Genomic DNA, 20,309 nt, shown 5'->3' on the forward strand with positions numbered 1-20,309 from the left:
CAGAATTAGGCCACTCCAGATTCGTTACCCGACCCGATTACCAACCTGGTTAATTCGATAACCGAATAATCTATCGGTTTCAAGGCTTCGGTTGATCAAAACCGCCTTTAGCAGCCCTACAAGTACAAATCCACAAGAACAGAAAGGATTGGAATAGAATACCACATTTATACAATGGCACACCAAATCATCAGCTCTCTTGAACAACAAATGCTACATTTATTCATCCATTTATTAAGGGAAGAGGAAGAAGCTTTATACATTAGCTTGAAGCCCAGACTCATGAAATTTCAGTGATTGTTTTAGAACTGCTTGATGAAAGCAAGTATATGTTCATTGATCTCATCTGGCCTTTCTTGATTGACAAAGTGAGCAGCACCTTCGAGCACGACGACATCCTCCAACAGTGGCACAAATTTCTTGAACCCGCCCCCGTGTATGAAATCTTTGGTCCCGTGAGTGTGATAGACGAGGTCGTATTCCCCGGTGATAAACTTTGCTGGCACCGTTACTCCAGCTCCGGACCACGGCGCGTTCAGTTCCCAGTTTCTGTAATATAGCAGCAACAAAAGCAAGTAGAATTAGGTATCAATTCAGATAAGGCTATAAATCGATAGTGATGATATAGTGTAATATTCTTCTGAATAAAATGAATTTACAAAAAGAAAAAAAATGAATATACAAATTTACATCTAAATTTCGAAAAATCAACTAAATCAACTACAACCGATTATGCTCGAATAAACTCATGAGCCTCATAGTATTCGGTAAATAAAGCTCGAGGGTGGCTAAGTTAGATTTCACTGCCTAAAAGTCCAAAGCAACATCATATGAAGAGACGAGGTGATACTCACAAGCCAAACGCACGATAGTAATTCACTCCTCCGGTGAAACCAGTCTTCTCGAATCTGCTGACATAATAGTCAAGATCCTCCTCTGTTAACCAAGGTGCTCTATCAAAGGAGTAGATAAATCCTTTGCCCTTAGGGAAGAAAAATGGAGCAGAATCGCGGTATGAAAACACGTTCTTGAGAACCTCCTTGGTGCCAGCCTTCTCAAACACAGCTTCTATATCACCAGGTTCCTGCAAAATTACAAGAATATATCTCTAAACTTAAAGTATCTGTTTACATTTAGGTCCTACATCTATATAAATAAGACAAAAGTGCTTGTAAATAGTTTCATTTTCCATCTACACTTTGCATCCAAAATCAAAAAAAATTGTTCTCAAGAAATCAAAGGATCTAACAAGGTAGCCGTAGGAACCTGTGGCAATAAGACAATCTAAAACCTATAGCCCTTATTCACCAAGTCTTTTAACTCATAATCATATCGATTCAAACAATCTCGAATTTAATTCCAAGCATAAATCAAGGTTGTATAATCCAATCAATAGTCGAAAAAATGGAATACAAGGAGCTACACCTTATAAAAAGAAAGCAAATTGTTCTATTCTCCCACACAAAAAAAATTCCTGATTTTGCAATTAAAGCAAGTGTTTAAAATTCAAATCATGCTAATTTCCTCACTGTTATTCAAGATCCAAACCAACCAAAAATCTTCCCCCAAAATCACATCTTTAGTTGAAAAAATCACCATTCACCACCTCCAATAGCAAATTCAAGATCCAAACCAACCACAAATCTGCCCCAAAAATCACATCTTTAGTGGAAAAATTCACCATTCACAAATCACAACCTCCAACAGCAAATTCAAGACTCTAAACAACCTCCAATCCAAAATCATCCAAGCACACTACAACAACAAAAAAAAATTGAATACAAGCACCAAGAAATACAAGTCAAAGCAAATTATTCTATTTTTCCCACCAAAAATTCAAGAAAAAGTAAATCAGTCATTCAAACTTCCTCACTGAAATTCAAGATCCAAACCAACACAAATCTTCCCCCAAAATCACATCTTTACTGCAAAAAAATCACCATTCACCACCCCAAGAACAAATTCACAAATCTTCCACCAAAATCACATCTTTACTGCAAAAAAAATCACCATTTACCACCCCAAGAACAAATTCACAAATCTTCCCCCAAAATCACATCTTTACTGCAAAAAAAATCACCATTTACCACCCCAAGAACAAATTCACAAATCTTCCCCCAAAATCACATCTTTACTGCAAAAAAATCACCATTCACCACCCAAGAACAAACTCAAAAATCTAGACAATTGATAAGCATATAAGATAGGAATCCCCAACTTAACCCAAAAAATCATGGTCAAAGGAAAAGGATTGACCCCCTCTAATATGCTATTCCTCACTTTCGTGTGAAACCGACGTGAGATCATATCAACAATTTCCAATCCAACTATCATGGAACACAAGTATGAAGCCAAGATCTACAACAGATTAATCTAATTTTCCCACCAAAGATTCAAGTAAGTAACTAAAATCATTCAAATCAACCTAAGTAGGCCACCATTGTGAACCAACCTGAAACCTGCAGATGTAGTGATCATCACCATACAATTTCCTCATCGAGTCAACGGGGTTCATCTCAGGGTTCCTGGGGATAAACGGCACGCTGAGATTGACCAAAGCCCTGACTCTGTCGGGCCTGTACATGGCCAGGTGCCAAGCCACGTAGGCGCCCCAGTCATGCCCAACAACAAACACCTTGTCTTCGCTCGGCGCCACCGCGTCCAGCAGCGCGATCAGGTCCCCCACCAGGTGCATTATGCTGAACTTCGACGCCTCCTCGAGCGGCGCGCCCGTGGTGTCGCCGTAGCCCCGCATGTCCGGCGCCACCGCGCGGTAGCCGTGCGCCGCCACGAACCGCATCTGGTGGCGCCACGAGTACCAGAGCTCCGGGAAGCCGTGGATGAAGAGGACGAGCGGCCCCTCCCCCACCTCCGCCACGTGCATCTGCAGCCCGTTGATGGGAACCGATTTGTGCTCGATTTTCGACATTTTTTTCTTGTTTGATTTCTTACCAAACTCAATTCAACTCTTATATAGAAGTGAAAGAAAAACTTATCATATATCCTGTTAATAACATTTCATTTTGATATTAAAATAATACTCCCTCGTCTCAGATAATTTGGGACACTTTGATCAGGCACAAGTTTTAAGAAATCTAAGGGAGAGTCAGTTGAAAAAGTTGTGGGATGTGAGTCCTACTTTTAAAGTATTAGTTTTATAATAAAATGTAAGTAGAAATGCGTTAGTGGAATATGAGGTTCACTGCAAAAAATGGTAAAAATAAAGTGGGATAAATTATGTGGGACGGACTGAAATGGAATATTGAGACAAAGGGAGTAATATTCACGAGGGAGTTGTAGCTCTACTAAATGGAGTACTCCCTATATTAAATGAAATTAAAACTAATGATAGGATTAGTTTGATTTGGTGGGTTATTAATTACTAGTATGAAGGTATTGGTGATAGTGTCATTTTTTATTCAAAATGAGAGTATTGAAATCAACGTAGAGCTAATGTTGACATTATTGCTTACCTAGTGTTTGGCAGTATTGATATGTCGCATTCCTATTGTTTAACTATGAGGAAAACAATGACATCCTTACCTTCCAAATAAAATCATTAGGAAATGGACATATTTTCATACAGTGGTCTGAACAGATTATTATACTTTCTCATCTATTTTAGAATTATGCGATAAAAAATGACAAACTTCCTTCGTCCCACTCTGAGTGGAGCATTTGTTTTTCAACATGAAAGTTTACGTAGTAAGTATTGTTTTGTTATTTAAGTATAGAGAATAAAGTAAAAAAAAAGGAAAAAAATAGAGAGAGTGATGTTTCTAATATTAGAATCGTGTCATTTAGAGTGAGACATTACAAAAAGAAAAATGTGTCACTTCAGATATGACCCGGCACAGGTTTTAACTTTTAAGTAATGTTATAGAAAGTGAGTTGAAAAAGTTAGTGGAATGTAGGTCCTACTTAATTTTATATATTAATTTTATAATAAAATGTGAGTGTGAATGAGTTAGTGGAATGTAGGGTCTACTACCAAAAAAAGAAAAAGTGAAATGTGATAACTTTTTAGGAACGGACGAAAATGGAAATAAGTGACAAATTTTTAGGCATCGGAGGGAGTAAAATTTTGTTTATTTTATACCAGTACTCCATCTCCACCGGCCTATCGATATTGCAGTATGGTTTTCCCCTTAAGCCCAAGAAAATTTAACAAACACTAATAAGAGGTTTGGGTAAAATGTGCAAGAAATATCATGAAGTACTTTTGCTACATAAAATAGGTCCTAGAAACAATAGAACTAGACTTTAATTAGTGTGATGAATAAAAATATTATATAGTAGTACTATATTAAGTTTTGAAATTAGAATTTCTCTTCTCTAATTCATTAGTACAAGTGGAAACTATTAATTAATTGGACTGCACTTCATTATTAAATCAAATTAGAGTTTCTAAAAAAAATATTTTAGTACTATTATCTTTTACATAACCTCAGGTCCTCAAGATAACATAATTTATTAAAATCTCACCCCTTTTCTCCACACGTACACAACATATGCACACATAAAACTTAATTAAAAGTCACATACTAGTAGAATTTTACACACAACATATATCCACACAAAGAGACCCTCACAATGCAGAGCAGAAGGAAGAAGATGATAAGGCCTTGAAGAAGGAAAGAATATGTTGATTAACTTCATCACACTTCTCTTCATGGAGAAAATGGCCAACACCTTCCATCACCACAACCTCCTTCAACAAAGGGCAATCCTGCTTCAACCCCCCTTTGTTAATGTAGTCCTTGGCGCCCGGAGCATGGTAGGTCAGGTCAAGATCTCCGACCAGGAATTTCACCGGCACTTGGATTTTCGCTCCCCTCCATGGCGCCGTTAGCTCCCAATTTCTACAAATCAACGAGAAAAAAAAAACACTCAAGATTCTAACGTTGATCAAAAGTCTCACATAAATCCAATGTTTTCAAAATCAGATCAATAAGTGAATCGGCAAAACTATCTGTTCATGGTTCAATCTGGTCGAACTTCTAATAGGACCAGCTGGTTCGACCGTTGACAGTCTCGTTGGCGATCCGGTTTGGACATAATAACCGCTAAGCATTTCGACCACTATTAATTGGAAAAACACAACACACAATTTTTTGATGCCATTTCAACCAATATCTTGAACAGTAAGACACTTAACTCGACTCTCTCATTACTTCACAACATAATTCAAGAATTAATCAAGCAAACAAAAGTAAAACGAAGACTAACATGTCGAGGGCTCGGTAGTAGTTCAGAGCTCCGGTGAAGCCGGCAGCGTCGTATTTGCTAGCATAGTAATCAACATCTTCCTCGGAGAGCCATGCGGGTAAAGTGATCGGAGCATCCGGGAACGCCTTGCCCTTAGGAAGGTGAAGTGGCTCCGGTTTTCGGTATGTTAGGATGTTTTTCAAGACATTTTTTGTTCCTATTTGGGCAAATTCATGTTCAATCTGCCCTGGTTCCTGCAAGAGATCAAAGCAACAAACACTAATTACAAAAAAATACTACTACTATATTGTCCAAGACAATCATGTATGGTTACAAAAATATTGAGCAAACCATTTGAAGTTTTTTTCGTAATATGTAATTGTTTGTATAATTTTTCAATCTCAATTTATTTGCACATATGATTGAGTCGACATAAGAAAGAAAAAACCTTGTTGATGTTAGGATTCTTGCCCAAAATGTGTAATGTGTAACTTTTAATATAGAATGAAAACAAAGATAAACTAAATAAATTTTGTGTACATTGTCCCTAAATAAATTGATTTTAATATTTCTTACTATTTCCCCTCTAAATTCTCCCAATTATATTCTAAATCATATCAGTAAAAATTGATTGATGTGAAAGATTTAGTTTTTTAATTTGAAAAAATTAATCTTTTCCAAAATTATTACGAAAGCTAAATATGTAGTACTCCTTATCTATTTCAAATTTAATTATTTATCATCACAAATAGAAATGTCAATCAAATGGGACATCAGTGCTCCAAATAAAAAATGTTTACATAAGTAACAAAAAAATTCTCTTTTCATTATTATACTTCCTCCGTCCCCGATTAAGAGTCACACTTTTCTATTTCAATCGTTTCCAATTAAGAGTCACATTTCATTTAGACCATAAATGGTAAGTAGATCCCACATTCCACTAACTCAATTCACTCGCATTTTATTATAAAACCAATATAAAAAATGGGTCCCACGTTCCATTAACTTTTTCAACCAAATTTTCTTTCCATTTCTTAAAACTCGCGCCTAGTAAAAGCGTGACTCTTAATCGGGGACGGAGGGAGTATTAAAAAGTCTCTTAATTGCTTATAAAAAATTAATTTATAATAGTCTATTTTAATCATAGGCAACGAAATTTAATTAATAAAAAAGGGGGAAAAAACCTGAAATCTGATAATATAATAATCATCTCCATAAAAGCTGCGCAGCGTCTCAATGGGCTTCTTAACCGGGTTTCGGCGGCTGAAAGCGACGCTCATGTTGACCAAGGCCCGGACCTTATCGGGCCGGTACAGGCAGAGGGCCCAGGCGATAATCGCGCCCCAATCGTGGCCCACGACGAACACCTTCTCCCCCGGCGGCGCCACCGCGTCGATGAGCGCCACCAGGTCGCCGACCACGTGCAGCGTGGTGAACTCGGCGGGGTCGCTGGCCGGCGCGCCGGTGGTGTCGGCGTAGCCGCGGAGGTCGGGGGCCACGGCGCGGTAGCCGAGGGCGGCGAAGAAGGGCAGCTGGTGGCGCCACGTGTACCAGCATTCCGGGAAGCCGTGGAGGAAGAGGATGGTCGGGCCCTGGCCCGCTTCCGCCACGTGCATGTTCAGCCCGTTGAGGGTTAGGGATTTGTGCTCGATTTCTTCCATTTTTTGGGGGTGGGATTAGAAGAAATGTGGGATTAGGGTTTTTAATTAAGGTTCAAAATTGAGGAGGAGTAGTTGATTCATACCTTTAGGCTTTAAGGCTTTAAGTAGAAGTGTGATACACGACAGGAAGAGATTCTTTGTGTGTGTAAACTGATTTTTGTAGTAGTACGTGCTCCTTCCGTCCCATTTTAGGAGTCTCAGTTGAGTTCGGCACGAGTTTTAAGAAATACTACCTCCGTCTCCCAAAATTTGATACACTTTGACCCGACACGGGTTTTAAGAAATGTAATGGAAAGTGAGTTAGAAAAAGTTGGTGGGACGTGGGTCCTACTTTTAAAGCATTAGTTTTATAATAAAATGTGAGTATGAATATGTTAGTGGAATATGGTGTCCACTACCAAAAATGGTAAAAGTGAAGTGTATCGAATTTTCAGGGACGGACCAAAATAGTAAACTGTATCAAATTTTTAGGGACAGAGGTAGTATAAAGGAAAGTTGGTGAAAAAAGATAGTGGAATGTGAGTCCTACTTTTATATATTAGTTTTATAATAAAATGTGTGCGGAAAAATATGAGTGGAATGTGGGGCCTATTACCAATTATAGAATATTCCAACCGGAATTCCTAAAGTGGGACACCTAAAAATGATAAATCGGGACTCCTAAAGTGGGACGGATGAAGTAGTATTTAAATTTGAATAAAATTTCTGTTATTAATTACTCTCCTCATTCTATAGTAGTGGATACTGAAATCATCATTTTTTTTGCTAAAAGTCAACATATTTCTTCTCATTTACTTTACTCTAACTTATTTTATTCTCTCTTCATCTCTCTACTTTTTTCATTACATACTTTATCCATCTTTTATTTAACCCACTTAATATATTTTTTCTTATTCTCCATGCCGAAATAACTGAATAAGATACTCCATAACTTAGAACATATAAATAAGGTCAAAAGTAAATTTGGACCACAAATAATTGGAGTACTTCTACATTACTCATGACATAAGATATAAAATTACAAAGTGGGAAAGATAAGTTAAAAAGTAGAATTAAAAATAATAGTAATATATTAACAATATATATTGTTTACATAAAAGTAATAGTATGTTAACTTATGTGAATAAAAGATCATAGAACGGAATTCTCTCTTTGCAAGAAATGAAGCGTTTGCTTTAATAGTAAAGCATGAAAATTTCAAAACCTCTACGAAAAACACAATTTTTTCGTCAATAGTCAATAATCTTTTGAATTTTCATCTACAGTTGTCCACAAAAACTAATTTATTCTTATTTTTTGTAAAATTTTCTTTCTAATATCTTCGACTTGTTTGTTTCTTCGAATAAACAATTTGATTGAACGACAAAAATTTTGCTAGTGGGAGAGCTGCTGTCAAAATGTACTTTCCAGCACTTAATCAACTTAGTATTTTCTAAAATAACATAGATATGGGATTTAAAAAATAAATTTCTCGAGGGAATAATTCGAGGTTTTTTAACTCTTAACTTGCCTTTTTCTTAATCAATCAATTATTTATTGAAACGAGCTTTTCTCAAGAATCTATATTGATTTAAATGACCTTCTGAAGGCCCAAGCCCATTAATGATATGCTGCTATTGGGGCGAAGAAAATGAGTTTTTCAAGCCCATTTATGTATTTTAATTTTCATTTTTGTAGCTCTAACTAAGTACTAGTAGTAATAATTTTGGTAAGTTCTTATTTCCATGTAGAGTCTTTTTATGAGATTTGGCAAGTCCAATGAGTATATTTTTAAAATGGCGTGGTTTTGGTTAAATTTTAAAACTGTTGATTTGGGTTTTAAATTTTGCCAAATAAGAATTTTGGGGATAGTTGAGTTTTATCAGCAAAATCAGTTAAGTAGTACGAACTAAATAAAAATTCGCATATTTTTTACTCCCTCCGTCCCACAAAGATAGTCTCACTTTGATTCGACACGGGTTTTTAGAATTATAATGAAAAGTGAGTTGAAAAAGTTAGTGCAACGTTGGTCCTACTTTTATATATTAGTTTTATAATAAAGTGTGAATAGGAATGAGTTAGTGGAATATGAGTCCACTATAAAAAATGATAAAAAGTGAAATGGGAAAACTTTGTGGGACGGACAGAAATGGAAAAATGGGATAATCTTTGTGGGACCGGAGGGAGTATTAATAAAATCGTGTATAATCTCAATGAATTTCGAAATTTTATGTATTTACGTGCTAATATATTTAAATAATAATTGAACTAGAGGAAAAAAAATATAGTAATTTAATGTGAGCATTATATATTTATTGTAAAATCCGCCTATAAAATACTCATATCTTGCATTGAATATTTTAATCAATGATAGTAATTAATGTAACCTCGTGGTAGACGATGGGACATTAAATTATCAAGATCTAACATGTGTCTCTTCTTGGGTTGGGCCCATCATATGATCCAATTGCCATGTGAATTTTAGTCACATAATTACACACTTAAGTTAAGTCCATGTCATCCTCATTTAACTCACATCTAAGTCCATGTCATCCTCACTTGACTCCAAATTTTGGAGATATAATATATGTCGCACTCGAATTTATTTGGTATACTAACTTTGTATCCTTTCTACTTAATTTCATCTATTTATGCATAGTATTATTCATTTTTTTACAAGAGAGAGATAACACTCAAAAAAAATATGATGATTGCATTACGATTATATATGCATGGCTGAGCCACCCTCATCGTATATTACACCTCTTAAAATAGTTCTAATAATTTTAATAGCTTCAAATTTCAATAATTCAATCATGACTAGCCGTGAAATGCAGATACACTTCTCGATACATATTTTAATATACCTTGCCATTATAGGCGGAGGAAAGCCCAAATCTAGGACTCCTCCTAATCAATATGACCCTTATTTTTCAAACTTATTTTTAAAAAATGATAATAAATAATTAAAGTGGAGAGATATTAAAGTAAGAGATAGAATAATATAGAAGAAACTCACATTTATATTATTTTTTCTATTACTTTACCTTTTCTCTATTTTAATTACTTATTATCATTTTTGCAAAACACGCGTGTAAAAGAAAGGATCGAATGGATAGAGTAACTAACAAGGTTTGTAGGCACATTCCACGCTCATATTCGAATCAACAAGGTGAACAACCATTACACATTTACCAAAATTCGTGACAGGTCAAATGATAACAAATTATAAAGACCAAAAAAGATACTGTATTTATTAGTATTATTTTTCTAAAATACATACATAAAAAAAGAGATCGATCTTAGCGGGAAACGGAGGGAGTACCTAGCAAGATTTAAAAGCACATTCCACACTCATATTCGAATCAACAAGATGAACAACATCATCATCATCACAGCTAACACGACTCAATCACATTTTTTTCTTTTACTAACTTTTCAGATTTTACAATCTTTTGATAAATAAAAAAGACAAGTCACTCGCATTTCTTGAAAAAGTCTACATAGGAAAACTAAAAAACATTCCATTCAAACAAAAAGCGCCAAAAGCGGTCATCAGCTCAGCCCATCACGTGACCAAATAAATGGGCGTCTCCGCCGCATTCACCTCCCGGAGACTCAAATACGGGATTCCATCCCCACCCTTCACCAGCGGCCCCGACCTGTAACAAGGCGTCGAGCCCCCGCTCCTGCTCTCCGTCACGTAAATCGGCCCCGATATCGACCCAATCCGGCTTCTGCCGCCGTGATCAGCGGCGGCGGGGGGCGCCCGTTTGGGAAACTTGAAGAAGAGGAGGAGGGCGCTGCGCCACCACCGCTTCTTGCTCTTCTTGATCTTCTTGGACGATTCGTCTCTGGAAATGGGCTTCTGAAGCTTGAAATGGACGTCTATGGATGATTCCCTCTTGTGCCTTCGAGCTTCTTCCAAAACCTGCAAAAAAAAAAAAAAATCAAGAAATTGGAGAGGCCCATTTTGTTATTTGGATTAAAGATTGGATTTTTTTAATGGGTTGAGTGATTTTTTACCTGAAAGTAGTCGATTTGGGGTTCAAAGCCGTAGTCGGTGAAGTGTTGAGGAATGGGGAAAATGGGGGATTTGTTGGACATTGATTTTGTTGTGAAAATGTCCATTTTTTGCTATGTTTTCAAGAGTGATAGTATGAAGTGTTTGTAGCTTTGAAATGAAGGATATAGAGAGGGAGAAGTGCAAGTAAGTAGACGTAGTTACACAATTTTGTAGTGGACTACTTGTTGTACAGCTTGACCTAACCATATCATTGCTTTAATAAATGTTACAGACATTGCAAGTGAGTTCAGTAATTATGTACCTACAGTATGTCATATGAATTGTTACAAATTGGTCCCCGCAAAGACCATTGCACCAATCCCACAAATTTGATGTTTTCGAATGACGTGGCACTGAGGGCGATGGGTCGAACTAGGTTACTAGAGCGAGGTCGTGAAGGTGTCGTCCTTCGTCCTTCGGGGAAAATGCATCCATGAACTACGATTTTTAGTTAGAGCCTGGACACATGACTAGAAATTGAATATTCATGTTTAGTTCGGATTTCGTGTTAGTATAAGTTGAATATATTGGTTATATAATCTTGTGGTTTTTAATTTATTTTGTGTTTCTTGGAGTTCTTCTTGACCTTTTGGGATTCTTAGCCTTACTTTGGATGATCATTTTGGAAATTAGTAGCAAGATGGCTAATGAATAATTTAAAAAGGGTTGAGATTTTCCCCAAATTGAGATATAAAATGATTAAATTTATTGAATGATCATTTATTGAATAATCTAATAGGGTTGAGATTTTCCCCAAATTGAGATATAAAACGATTTAATTTGTTGAATGATCATTTTGGTAAATTAGTAGCAAGATGGCTAATGAATAATCTAAAAGGGTCGAAATTTTCCCCACGAATTGAGGTATAAAATGATTTGTTGTATAATCATTTTAGTAATGTTCATATTTATGAAGTTGAATTTTGTTTGCAAATGAGGTTCAACTCCACTTCCAAATTTCTGTGTTTGTGTTTTCTTGATTAGAGCAAATCAGAGCTGTGTATCGCGTAGCTTCTCCGAACAATTTAGGCCCTAAGGTCGACAAACTCTACGACCAATGCAAGAATACGTTCGAGGACTACATCTCTTCTGAGGTGAACCCTGACTTTTTGCAAAAGGAAAGTCTATGCACACTGAAAACACGTTTGTATTTCGGACTTTTGTGTGCGCGAACGAACATGTAGCTTTTGCCGAGAGGATGGAAGAATCACAAAGTTATGTTATATCCAAAAAGGCACTAGGAATTCTATGATTAGGCCAGACAAATTTCTTAGCATGAATCTGTCAAAATCCTACTCCAATATTCTGATAGTAATCAGTGTTGTTTTCTTACAATGGCTATTAGGTTTACGGAGAAATCAAAGATCAAGTGATCAGAGACGCTGCATCATTTGTAAGTCGTTGAGTGATTTTTAGTCGAAAAGCATCAGATTCTTTAACAATTTTTGTGCTAAACATTAAACGAACGAATGTACATGTATCATGTATGTAGAGGGAGTGTGAATTAGAGGGAGTGTGAAGGCGTTGCGCCCCTGGCTAAACAAGTGGTGAGTATATTCGAGGAAATAGGCGGTGATGCGCTGAGAAACACGGGTGAAAGATATGAAGAGGCCATGGTTGAAGATTCTGCAAAATTCTATTCAAGAAAGGCCTTAGACTGGATGTCTATCTTATCATGTCTTATGATGAATGCATGGTTATGGTTGTATGTATCGCGTTTCAATCTCTTCGTTTTGTTTCGCAAATACTTATACACGACACGAAAAGTGATTGAGAAGGAGAACTCTTGTTCCCATTTCGAAATGTGTAGGTTGAGCAATGCTTAGAAATGGAGGAAAGTAGAGTTTCAGAATACTTGAAACTCACAAACAAGAACATAGTGTTTGTGGTATGTTTCATGTGTTCTCTTTTGATGTGTTGTGCAACATGAACTGCTCAACGTGCATGCACAAAAGCTTGAAGAAAAGAGATAGATGGAGTGAGATTTCTTATGTAGAAAACCTTCAAAAACTAGAGCAAGATTGTTAGCGTCTGTTTGATCACGAGAAAGATTTTTACAAAAGTTATAAAATCAACACACTATATTAATTTAAATTTGTTACATCTAATTAAGCAAATCAAACGAGCCCTTAGATTATAAGTAAAGCCATAAAGTATAATTCTTAGATGTGTGTTTAAATACACTCATAACCTTTTTATTTGTTAGTAATATACAATACTATTGTTTTGTAATTACAACTATGAATGACGGATAAAAAATGAATTTAAATTTTATACTAGTATTATTTTACAGTTTTTATTTTAATTATTTTAAACTTGTTTTATGCTGTTTTAGTTAAAAAAAACGGAGTACTAAAAGTTTTCTTTATGAATTCAAATAATATTACTTGAATTTATGACACGCAAAAAAAGGAAGCACGTTCTCTTACAGTTGCTTTTTTACGCCAAACGGCGCCGTTTCACTTTGGCGGGTGAAAGCGTCGTGGCTGATTTGGGGGAATCATGCCGATGAAGAAGCTCTAGGTATAGAATACTAGAAGTTCACTGCTTGCTTTCTAAACATTTCGAAGATTTCTCGAAATTCGCGGTAAATAATTCGATTTTCCTCTGCTCCATTTAGTTTTGATGTAGTCTCGTCTTACTGATTTCCTATCAATTTAGTCAGAATTAAATTATCCTTTTCTTCCGCTCTACTTGTTGATTTGTTAAAAAGATTGAAATTGCATGTGTTTGATTAAATGTTTAACTGATTCCGCGTTTTTTGCTGTAGTTGTAAATGAAATGTCATACTACTATTCATGGATATCTGCATTTTGTTATTATTCAAGTCTTCAATTAGGAAGGAATTATTTTCATTGATTGCAATGTTGTTTTGAAGTACATTTAGCAAGAGAGGAGTTGTTTATGCCCTGCTAATGTTGTGATCATCGTATCTATGCTGAGAAAGGCTGTATTTTCCTTAAAGTGATGGCGCCCAGGACTCGGAAACCAGTAGCGAAAAGAAGATCGAATCATGTATCGCGAGATGAGGGTGGAGTGGAGGAACACGGGCAAGAACAAAACGAGCAAGAACCGGAGTTGGAAGTCAGTCAACAACCGATTCAAAAGCGAGGTTGAACATTTATACTATTATTAAACAACTAGGTTGAATTTGTTACTCCACTTAGGAGAGTTTTGATTGCCTTCTCATTTAAGATTTAAAGCATTAATTATGCATCGTATTACCTTTTTTAGTGATGACTCGTAGTACTCAAAGTGCAACTGCTAGTCGTACTGCTCGTTCTGGGATTCTAGATAAGCTGCAAATGATGGGCAATCAGCAGCAACTGGAGCCACAAGTCTTTCCACAAGCTTCTATGGAGAAAGGTTAAACTTGCAATGCTTGAGCTTGTATTTTATAGCGTATGCTAGACCACTTTATTTATAAAAAAAATTGAATCAGTGACAGGTCCTAGAACTCGGGGAGCAACTGGAAACCAAAGTGGGTATCACAGGTTCGAAGAATTGGATCAAATGGATGGAGATGGGCAACTCCAAAATGAAGAAGAACACCGAAACCAAGGTTAGGTTTTTTGTCAATAGAAGTTACAAATGATATGCTTATATAGAATCATTATGTACTCTTAGTATTGAAGAAGAGGGACATGCGAGGAATTTAATGAAACATAAGTTGAATATCTGCACGTTATTTCTATATAATCCTTTGATTTTTATTTTAATTATTATATTGTAGTAAGTCCTTTATGGAATCGTCTTATGGTATGGAAGAGGACCAACACTAATAGATATTTATGGATTGAATAATTTATTTGAAGTTGGATTTATGGACTCTACTCCATGAGATGGTCACATGCATTTTTTGTGGATGTTATTTTATTCATTGATGTATTCATCTATAATTTTTTTGCTTGCAGAAACGGCTCCCAGGTCCCAAAGATCAACTGTAAGTAGAAGACTAAATCATGATTATCTGGAAGAGGATGAAATGGATGAATATGGACAGCAAGACAACGAGCAGTATACAAACTTGGAAGTCACTGATGCACTTAAAAATGCGTTACAGATCTGTAAGTGTTGTCTGACTTTGCTACTTATAAGGATTAGTCATGAAGGATTGTTGCATTGATAGAAGTTAGTTAATCTACTTGACTAATTATTGTTAATTGGTTTCCTATTGCGTATTAAAACACAATGCATTAATAATCAATCAACTATCGCTTTTTACATTTTTGGTAGTGATGGCTTCTGGTTCTCAAAGAGCGACTACCAATCAAAACCATGGTGCTTTTCAAGAGAATCATCAAAGACGGGAGAACGGGAATTGGAAAAATAGGCGACAAATGCGGCCACCAATCAGTGAACAAGCTTCTGGTGAGGAGAATCACACCTTTGGGCCCTTTTGTAGTATATGGTGTATTGTTTGTTGCAAATTTTTGCATGTCCCCGTCTTTTGGAACTATTAAACCTAACTCCTTTTGGTATTGATATTTGTAATATGAATAGATGATATCTTTCAGTCAGTCTTAATATTTGGGTATAATCCAGTTTAGTTTCATTTTAATTTTTCTGGACAATGTATGGAATTTCAAAGGTTTGTTAATGCTGTTGTTAAAATTTAAATGGAAATAACAGCTAATCGGATTTTTTGTTGTAGCCCTATTTATGTTATAACAGTTTCTGACTTATAAACCATACCTTTCTTTTTTTTTTTACAGTCATGACTCCTACAACTAGGAAGGCAACTGGAAGTCACCTTGAGTATCACAGATTACAAGATGAGATCCAAATGGAAGTAGATGGACAGCACCAATATGAAGAACAACCAGACTTGCAAATGACTCGGCAAGGTAATTTTAGTTCATTGTCAACACATACAGTTACAAGTATAGAAGAGTAGCTTAACTAAGAAATTACTGAAACATCAGTGGACAGATATTGCTCATTTTTACTATTCAGCACTTAAACTGAAAATAGTCAATTGCTTATTTGGTATGTACATTTAGCAGTACAGATGGGTTATATCTTGCTACCATTGTGATCATCTTATTCATACTTAACATTTTTGTCGCAGTGATGACTTCCAGTACCCGAAGATCAACTGGGAAAAGAAAAATAAACCAAAGATTATTAGATAGGGATGAAATAGAGGAACATGGGCAGCAAGGAAATGAACAGCCAAACATGGAATACACCCAAGAAGTTGAAAGGGCATTAAAGATCTGTAAGTTTTGGTTGGATCTGTTAGTGAGTAGTGAAACTTTGTTAAAAAACTTCTTAAAGATCTTCTTACGTTAGTACGGCATGCATAAAATAAGAAAATGCATTAAAGATCTTAAAGATGTACTAAACGTGATAAACAACGTGAAAATACATCTTTTTACATTGTTTATCACATTTACATATTCAAATTTAGTGTGTTAATTAGTTCTCATATTTTCTCTAGTGATGGCTCCTAGTACTCGCAAAGCAATTACAAATCGAACTTCCCGATCTGGATTTCGAGAAAATAACCTAATAAAGGGAAATGGGCAACCAGAGAATAGGAAACAACTACAGCCGCAAAACGGTCACCAAGCTTCGGGTGAGGATGATCTTTTTTTGATGTCTTAACAATTTCTGACTTATAAGATTTATTTTTCTTTCTACAGTGATGCCATCTAGAACTTGGAAGGCAACTACAAACCAAAGTGGGTGTCACAGATTACGAGACGAGGATCAAATCGAAAGTCATAGAGAACACCAAAATGAAGAACAATCAGAGTTTTTAACGACTCAGCTGACTAAGGATAAACAAGGTTATTTATTCTTTTTATAAAAGTTTTAATGCACATACTATTTTGATTAATTGTCTATACTTAGTAGCGGGGAATGGTTACAAACTAGGAAATTGTGCCTGGTATGATAAATTTTATTTATTTATTTGATTATGAGGGAGGTGTAGTTGGGGTTGATTAAATTTTTCTCAAGTTAGAGATGTAACTTTTCTTTCAGAAATTGGATTCGCACACTCTCACTTAGTACTTGTGAGTGAAATTATTTTCTATCTTCAACTCTTTAAAACTTGAGGTCGAAAATGGAAAAGAGGTAATATTGCTTTCACTAATGAATAGATAGATGAAATTTGATATCACCATCTTCAATGTTAGGCTGTTTATCATCCGCAATAGGAAGAAGAAATGACGCGGCCCTGCTCAATATTCGTATTCGATATTTCATTTGCTAGCTCGTGTTTTGGTAGCTACTTTATTTTTATGTACATTTATCATTAGTGAACAATTGCAAGTACTACTTTGTGATTATTGTATATACTCATGGTATAACATTTAATTAGCAGTTATGACTCGTAGTACCCGAAGACCAACTGCAGGAAGAAGAGTCTTTCATGAATTACTCGATGAGGATGAAATAGAGGAACATAGGCAGCGTGAAAATAAACAAGCATCAGATGTGGAAGTCACTCAAGCGATTGAAAATGCATTGAAGATCTGTAAGTTCGATTGAATTTTTTGTTAAATCAGTACATCTCCCTGATATCAGTAAAAAAGATTGACTTAATTGTTGCTTCAAAGATTAGTCCTAATTTGTCTTACTTTATTGGTCTTCTTACATATTCAAACTCTATTGGTAGTGATGGAACCTAGTACTCGAAGAGCAACCACCAACGAAACTTCTCATCATGGATTTCAAGATATCAGTCAAGAAGCTTCTAGTGAGCCAGATCAACTTTATATTTTTATAACATGGAGTATTTTACTATTTTATAAAGAATTTTGGAGTTGTTAATATATCCTGTTCAGTTTCTGCAGTGATGCCTCCGAGATCTCAGAATGCGACTAGAAACCAAAGTGGGTTTCACAGATTAGAAGATGAGGACCAAATGGAGGGAGATGAAGAACAACAAAATGGAGAGTCACCAGAGATGCAAAAGGCTCAACAAGCAAATAATGAAAAAGGTATAGTATTTAGATAAAGGAGTTGTGATAAAAAAAAATTATTTTAATTCAACCACACTTCATTTTTTTATGATTGCAGGAACAGTAAAGCGGGTCCGAGGACCAACTTTATTGCGTAATATTTGGGGAAGGAATTCAGATGATGAGCGCATCAAAGTTACTTTCAACAAGAGAGGTCAACCTGTTGGCCCCAATAGATTGAAATTTACTGGGTTTTTAGGTACATTAGCAAGAAATGGTAAATATGCTCCACTTGACATTGATGACTGGCGCAAGGTGCCTAAAGAGAACAAGGATGAGATGATAAAGTTTGTTAAGGTAATTAATACTGCCGTATCTGTTGTAATTTTCTTCCGCGTTGGTTGAATTTTAATATACAAATGCAACTCCATAGGAGAGGTTTGAAATTCCCGAAGGCGCGGAACACTGGATCTTGTTGTCCATTGGCAGGAAGAGGAGTCAGTGGAAGTCGAGGGTTAAAATTCAATGTTTTGATCCTACATTGCCAAAAGATAATCAAACCCCTAAGCCACCTCCTCGTGTAAACAAAGAGCAATTGAATAAATTGATGTCATACTGGGCCAAAGAAGATGTAATGGTACGTCAAACTGAGGCATTACTTTATTCATATTCAACCTAACGCTAACATTAATATTTTCAGGAAGAATGTGAAAGAAACAAAATTAGCGGCCAACGAGCGGTTTTGCATCAAACTACTGGGAAGTTGAGCTTTGCCGAACTGGAAGAAAGATTGGTGAGAATAATAGTTTGATGTTCCCCTCTTATACTAGCAAATTCCTAATCAGACGTCCTTATCAATATGCGATTTTTGTAGAAAGAGCGTTTGGGTCGATCTCCAACACGTGTAGAGATGTTTGCCGCATGCTTTACTCATCGTGATGGCAATCCCTCGACTCATGAAGCTGGAGTTGCACTTGTATGAAAGAACAGTTTTTTATTCTAGGTTATTTGATGTGTGTTTTCCATTTGGATAGATTATTTGTCTTTGGTCGTTGACTCGTTGTACAGGCTCGAATGAGAGAGCAACAGTCAAAACTGCCTCAAGGTTCAGAAGATCCGGTTCAGCCCAATCACGTTATAGGCCATGATCCATTAGGTAAGGTACGGTTCGGATTCGGTGCAAAGGGAGACACTCCAAGTCGCGGTGCATGCTTACAAATGCTCTCGGAAAGCCAAGCAGCAATGAGGCGAATGGAGGAAAGGATGGATCAGTTTTCAAAAGTAATCGAAAGATTGCAGACGGAAAAAATGCCGCCAGAGCAAAACCAAAATGATGTTCCTCCTACACGCACGCCTATATCACCTAATCAATCTTCCAACTCAAATATCGTAGGATACAAACTTCAGGTATGTAATGGCATTTTCTTTATCCTAATTTCACCCTTTTGTTGGATCTTCGTCATAATCTATGTAAAAAACCTTAGGTTGGAGATTCTGTGTGCTTGAAGAGTTTGTTCGATCCAAAGAAAATTGTGGCCAAAGGCTGTCTTGAAACTGTAGATCCGGATGAATACGTTGGAGGAAGACGACTCGGATCAAACTGGTATGGAGTTCAGATTTCTGTTCCCATAGAGTGGGATGAAGATTTGATTAGGCCGTTTTCAAACTTTTCCACAATCGGAGAAGTAGTAGGGAATCGCGTCGCATGGCCTCACCACCTGGTAATGTTACTCTTGAACCCTTTAATCATTTATTTGAACTTGTATTATTTCATGTTTATGAAGGAGATACTAACATATATCTATATTAAAAAAAAAACAGGTTACTGATAAATAAAGATATTCAAGAAAAGCAGGTTACTGTTAAATAAAGATATTCAAGAATAGCTGACTTATCATTTGGTGGAAGGCTTTGAAGATGAATCACTACATTTTGAGGGCATTCTGATCACCATTTAAATATTTATGTATGCTGAATTTTGTAAAAAATGGTTTGTGGGATGTTAAATTTTAGACCATATCTGTTAAAAAACAGAGGATATGTGTTAGAGTACTATTTAAATGATAGCTGAAAGTATCAAAATTAAACAAGATAAAAAGATTGTAATTGAACTAGAAAATGGCACGAAATAATGAAGTGAAGGAACTTTTTTCTCTCTTGAAAATGCACAAATTAACTCAACCTTTTGCACTTGCCATTTTTCATAATTTGATTTGATCACTAACCGATGCACTTTTTAGCCCCAAGAAAAAATTTAATAGATGCAGGTTTTGATTCTGGGTTATCAATCTCGAAACATAAAAATTTCAAAGTGTTATTATTATGCTATAAATTTCCATTTTCAACCATGGCAAAACTAAAATTTTTCTACCACAATCGAAATTTTATCTTCTATTCCAAAACTTGTTTTTGTTCCAATTACATTACTTAAAGTTATCAACTTCATTACACATCACTTTGCGTGTTTCTTGGCCTAATCTA

At 35.9% G+C, this 20,309-nt stretch overlaps 4 protein-coding genes and 1 pseudogene across 8 annotated transcripts; 2 read left to right on the plus strand and 3 right to left on the minus strand.

The window, feature by feature from the left end:
* Positions 1–199: 199 nt before the first annotated feature.
* Positions 200–2,965, minus strand: LOC125221658 (epoxide hydrolase 2-like). The gene is made up of 3 exons (XM_048123844.2): positions 2,453–2,965; positions 855–1,084; positions 200–549 (listed from the first exon to the last, which is right to left on the minus strand). Exons 1-3 carry the CDS (start codon positions 2,927–2,929, stop codon positions 303–305), a joined length of 954 nt encoding a protein of 317 aa, XP_047979801.1. The 5' UTR covers positions 2,930–2,965; the 3' UTR covers positions 200–302.
* A 1,485-nt stretch (positions 2,966–4,450) lies between these two features.
* On the minus strand, positions 4,451–6,980 carry LOC125218950 (epoxide hydrolase 1-like). Its single transcript, XM_048120766.2, has 3 exons — positions 6,393–6,980; positions 5,230–5,462; positions 4,451–4,862 (listed from the first exon to the last, which is right to left on the minus strand). Exons 1-3 carry the CDS (start codon positions 6,867–6,869, stop codon positions 4,589–4,591), a joined length of 984 nt encoding a protein of 327 aa, XP_047976723.1. The 5' UTR covers positions 6,870–6,980; the 3' UTR covers positions 4,451–4,588.
* A 3,202-nt stretch (positions 6,981–10,182) lies between these two features.
* Positions 10,183–11,065, minus strand: LOC125217703 (uncharacterized). The gene is made up of 2 exons (XM_048119225.2): positions 10,875–11,065; positions 10,183–10,779 (listed from the first exon to the last, which is right to left on the minus strand). Exons 1-2 carry the CDS (start codon positions 10,977–10,979, stop codon positions 10,417–10,419), a joined length of 468 nt encoding a protein of 155 aa, XP_047975182.1. The 5' UTR covers positions 10,980–11,065; the 3' UTR covers positions 10,183–10,416.
* Positions 11,066–11,276: 211 nt separating this feature from the next.
* LOC148933104 (putative cullin-like protein 2) lies at positions 11,277–12,887 on the plus strand (annotated as a pseudogene).
* A 442-nt stretch (positions 12,888–13,329) lies between these two features.
* Positions 13,330–19,894, plus strand: LOC125218384 (uncharacterized). 5 transcript variants are annotated; one of them, XM_089063166.1, is made up of 20 exons: positions 13,330–13,501; positions 13,862–14,026; positions 14,149–14,280; positions 14,357–14,476; positions 14,829–14,981; positions 15,151–15,285; positions 15,630–15,761; positions 15,986–16,135; positions 16,358–16,495; positions 16,563–16,709; positions 17,249–17,401; positions 17,543–17,623; positions 17,712–17,867; positions 17,947–18,185; positions 18,262–18,465; positions 18,529–18,621; positions 18,703–18,804; positions 18,897–19,235; positions 19,313–19,549; positions 19,650–19,894. In XM_089063166.1, the coding sequence occupies exons 2-20, from the start codon at positions 13,882–13,884 to the stop codon at positions 19,662–19,664; spliced, it is 2,871 nt and encodes a 956-aa protein (XP_088919292.1). In that variant the 5' UTR covers positions 13,330–13,501; positions 13,862–13,881; the 3' UTR covers positions 19,665–19,894. The 5 variants fall into 5 exon arrangements, with proteins under 5 accessions (XP_088919292.1, XP_088919295.1, XP_088919291.1 ...); XM_089063169.1 differs by having other exon boundaries at positions 13,880–14,026; positions 17,721–17,867; XM_089063165.1 differs by having other exon boundaries at positions 13,331–13,501; positions 13,880–14,026.
* Positions 19,895–20,309: the final 415 nt, after the last annotated feature.

The sequence above is a fragment of the Salvia hispanica genome, chromosome 1, assembly GCF_029641045.1.
Source record: "Salvia hispanica isolate PSC_SH4W2 chromosome 1, Shi_PSC_v1, whole genome shotgun sequence".
Lineage (NCBI taxonomy): Eukaryota > Viridiplantae > Streptophyta > Magnoliopsida > Lamiales > Lamiaceae > Salvia > Salvia hispanica.